Raw genomic sequence first — 2,464 nt, 5'->3', positions numbered from 1 at the left:
ACTCCTACCCCCCCCCCATTGTGGCTCTTTTGGAAATGAACGGAAAGGCAGACTTTCTCCCCCTCCTCTCGTTTTCTCTATTCTTTCTCTTTTACGCGGTAACTACAACAAGCCTCCTCAAGGCTTTTCCTTGGCCTGTCTGTCGTATCTGTCAGCCATGTGTTCTTCTGCCCTCTTACAAATCCTCTTAGTTGCAAGATATACAGTTAAACATTTTTTCCCTCCCAACCTTGGAGGGAAAAGAAACAGATTCACAATGCAGGCCTGTACCCCATTTAACCTCTTTTTACTGCTCAATTGAGACGCTCTCATTATACCCCACAAAAAATTACCGGTGAGGCTAATTCAGCTTCATTCAAGCATAGAGTAATTATGCTGTTAAAAGAGCACCTTAAATAGACACTTCAAGTTTTTGTCTTTGTTTGGTGTTTTATCTGTCAGATCACTGTATTTTTTTGTCTCCTGTTCCCAGAGTGGCGGGTCTGATGTTGTAATGTTTTATTTTTGAGAGTTTGGAGAACCCAGCTGGAGTTTAACTGACTTGTTTCTCCTCACCTCTCAGGTGGTCATGGCCCCTCACGAGCCGTCCGTGGTCTTTGTGGACAACTACATCAAGCTCCTTGCTGACAGCAATCCTGAGACGTTCCAAAAGATTCTAGATATGAAGGCGAGTCTGTTTTATTTGCATCAGGGGTTTGCATCATCCTCATATTTCATGAGATCCCACCACCAGTAAATCAGGGATTCCACATAAAAGGAATTTTAAAATGGTTAAAATTGTGTAATATGTATATATACATTGGGGGAAATAAGTATTCAACATGTCAAATTTTTTTTTTAATTAAACACAGTTCCAATGCAGCAATTTTCATGAAATTGTGACCTTATGTTGCTATTAACACAAGAAATCTATGCAGAAAAGAAATCATAATATTACAGTCCATAAAAAAGTTATGTTTAATAAAGTGGAATGACAGGAAAAAAAAGTATTGAACACGCTAAAAAAAGTAGTATGGAAAGACAAGGCAAGGCAAGACAGCAGCTGATTTCACTAAGTAGTTCTTCCTTTCACCAGTGCAAATTAGAATCAGCTGGGTTAGTGCATGTTGATAGGTTAGAAAAAGGCTTACCCACCTCTGAATGCAAGTATACAAACATCTCATGATGGGTAGAGGCAAAGAGCTCTCCCAAACCTTTGCACCTCTTAGTTGCAAGATATACAGTTAAACATTTTTTCCCTCCCAACCTTGGAGGGAAAAGAAACAGATTCACAATGCAGGCCTGTACCCCATTTAACCTCTTTTTACTGCTCAATTGAGACGCTCTCATTATACCCCACAAAAAATTACCGGTGAGGCTAATTCAGCTTCATTCAAGCATAGAGTAATTATGCTGTTAAAAGAGCACCTTAAATAGACACTTCAAGTTTTTGTCTTTGTTTGGTGTTTTATCTGTCAGATCACTGTATTTTTTTGTCTCCTGTTCCCAGAGTGGCGGGTCTGATGTTGTAATGTTTTATTTTTGAGAGTTTGGAGAACCCAGCTGGAGTTTAACTGACTTGTTTCTCCTCACCTCTCAGGTGGTCATGGCCCCTCACGAGCCGTCCGTGGTCTTTGTGGACAACTACATCAAGCTCCTTGCTGACAGCAATCCTGAGACGTTCCAAAAGATTCTAGATATGAAGGCGAGTCTGTTTTATTTGCATCAGGGGTTTGCATCATCCTCATATTTCATGAGATCCCACCACCAGTAAATCAGGGATTCCACATAAAAGGAATTTTAAAATGGTTAAAATTGTGTAATATGTATATATACATTGGGGGAAATAAGTATTCAACATGTCAAATTTTTTTTTTAATTAAACACAGTTCCAATGCAGCAATTTTCATGAAATTGTGACCTTATGTTGCTATTAACACAAGAAATCTATGCAGAAAAGAAATCATAATATTACAGTCCATAAAAAAGTTATGTTTAATAAAGTGGAATGACAGGAAAAAAAAGTATTGAACACGCTAAAAAAAAGTAGTATGGAAAGACAAGGCAAGGCAAGACAGCAGCTGATTTCACTAAGTAGTTCTTCCTTTCACCAGTGCAAATTAGAATCAGCTGGGTTAGTGCATGTTGATAGGTTAGAAAAAGGCTTACCCACCTCTGAATGCAAGTATACAAACATCTCATGATGGGTAGAGGCAAAGAGCTCTCCCAAACCTTTGCAATAAGATTGTTGTGGTACATAACAACGGTACTGGTTACCAGGGTTGGGGAGTAACGGAATACATGTAACGGCGTTACGTAATCAGGATACAAAAATCTAGTAACTGTAATCCGTTACAGTTACATCAAAAAACAAAGTATTCCGATTACAGCTATATTTTGTAAAAAGTGGGAATACTATCAGGATTACATTTGTTTGATTTAAAATTAAATAAATGAGTATTTTGACATAACGCTATATATTTAG

At 38.1% G+C, this 2,464-nt stretch overlaps 1 protein-coding gene across 2 annotated transcripts in view; it reads left to right on the top strand.

The window, feature by feature from the left end:
• The window catches only part of LOC107744780 (vacuolar protein sorting-associated protein 53 homolog), a 29,160-nt gene that overhangs the window by 25,278 nt on the left and 1,418 nt on the right, over positions 1-2,464 (top strand). The window contains exon 21 of one of the 2 annotated variants that reach the window (XM_016558592.1): positions 563-667. In XM_016558592.1, the coding sequence (XP_016414078.1) occupies positions 563-667 (105 nt within the window). Of the gene's footprint in view, positions 1-562; positions 738-2,464 lie in introns of those variants that run through there. The other variant, XM_016558591.1, reaches the window with a different exon arrangement.

Source organism: Sinocyclocheilus rhinocerous, unplaced genomic scaffold (assembly GCF_001515625.1).
Source record: "Sinocyclocheilus rhinocerous isolate Xijiao unplaced genomic scaffold, SAMN03320098_v1.1 scaffold738, whole genome shotgun sequence".
Taxonomy (NCBI): Eukaryota; Metazoa; Chordata; class Actinopteri; order Cypriniformes; family Cyprinidae; genus Sinocyclocheilus; species Sinocyclocheilus rhinocerous.
Note: the sequence above shows the minus strand (reverse complement) of the source record. Positions and strands in the feature narration are given on the sequence as shown.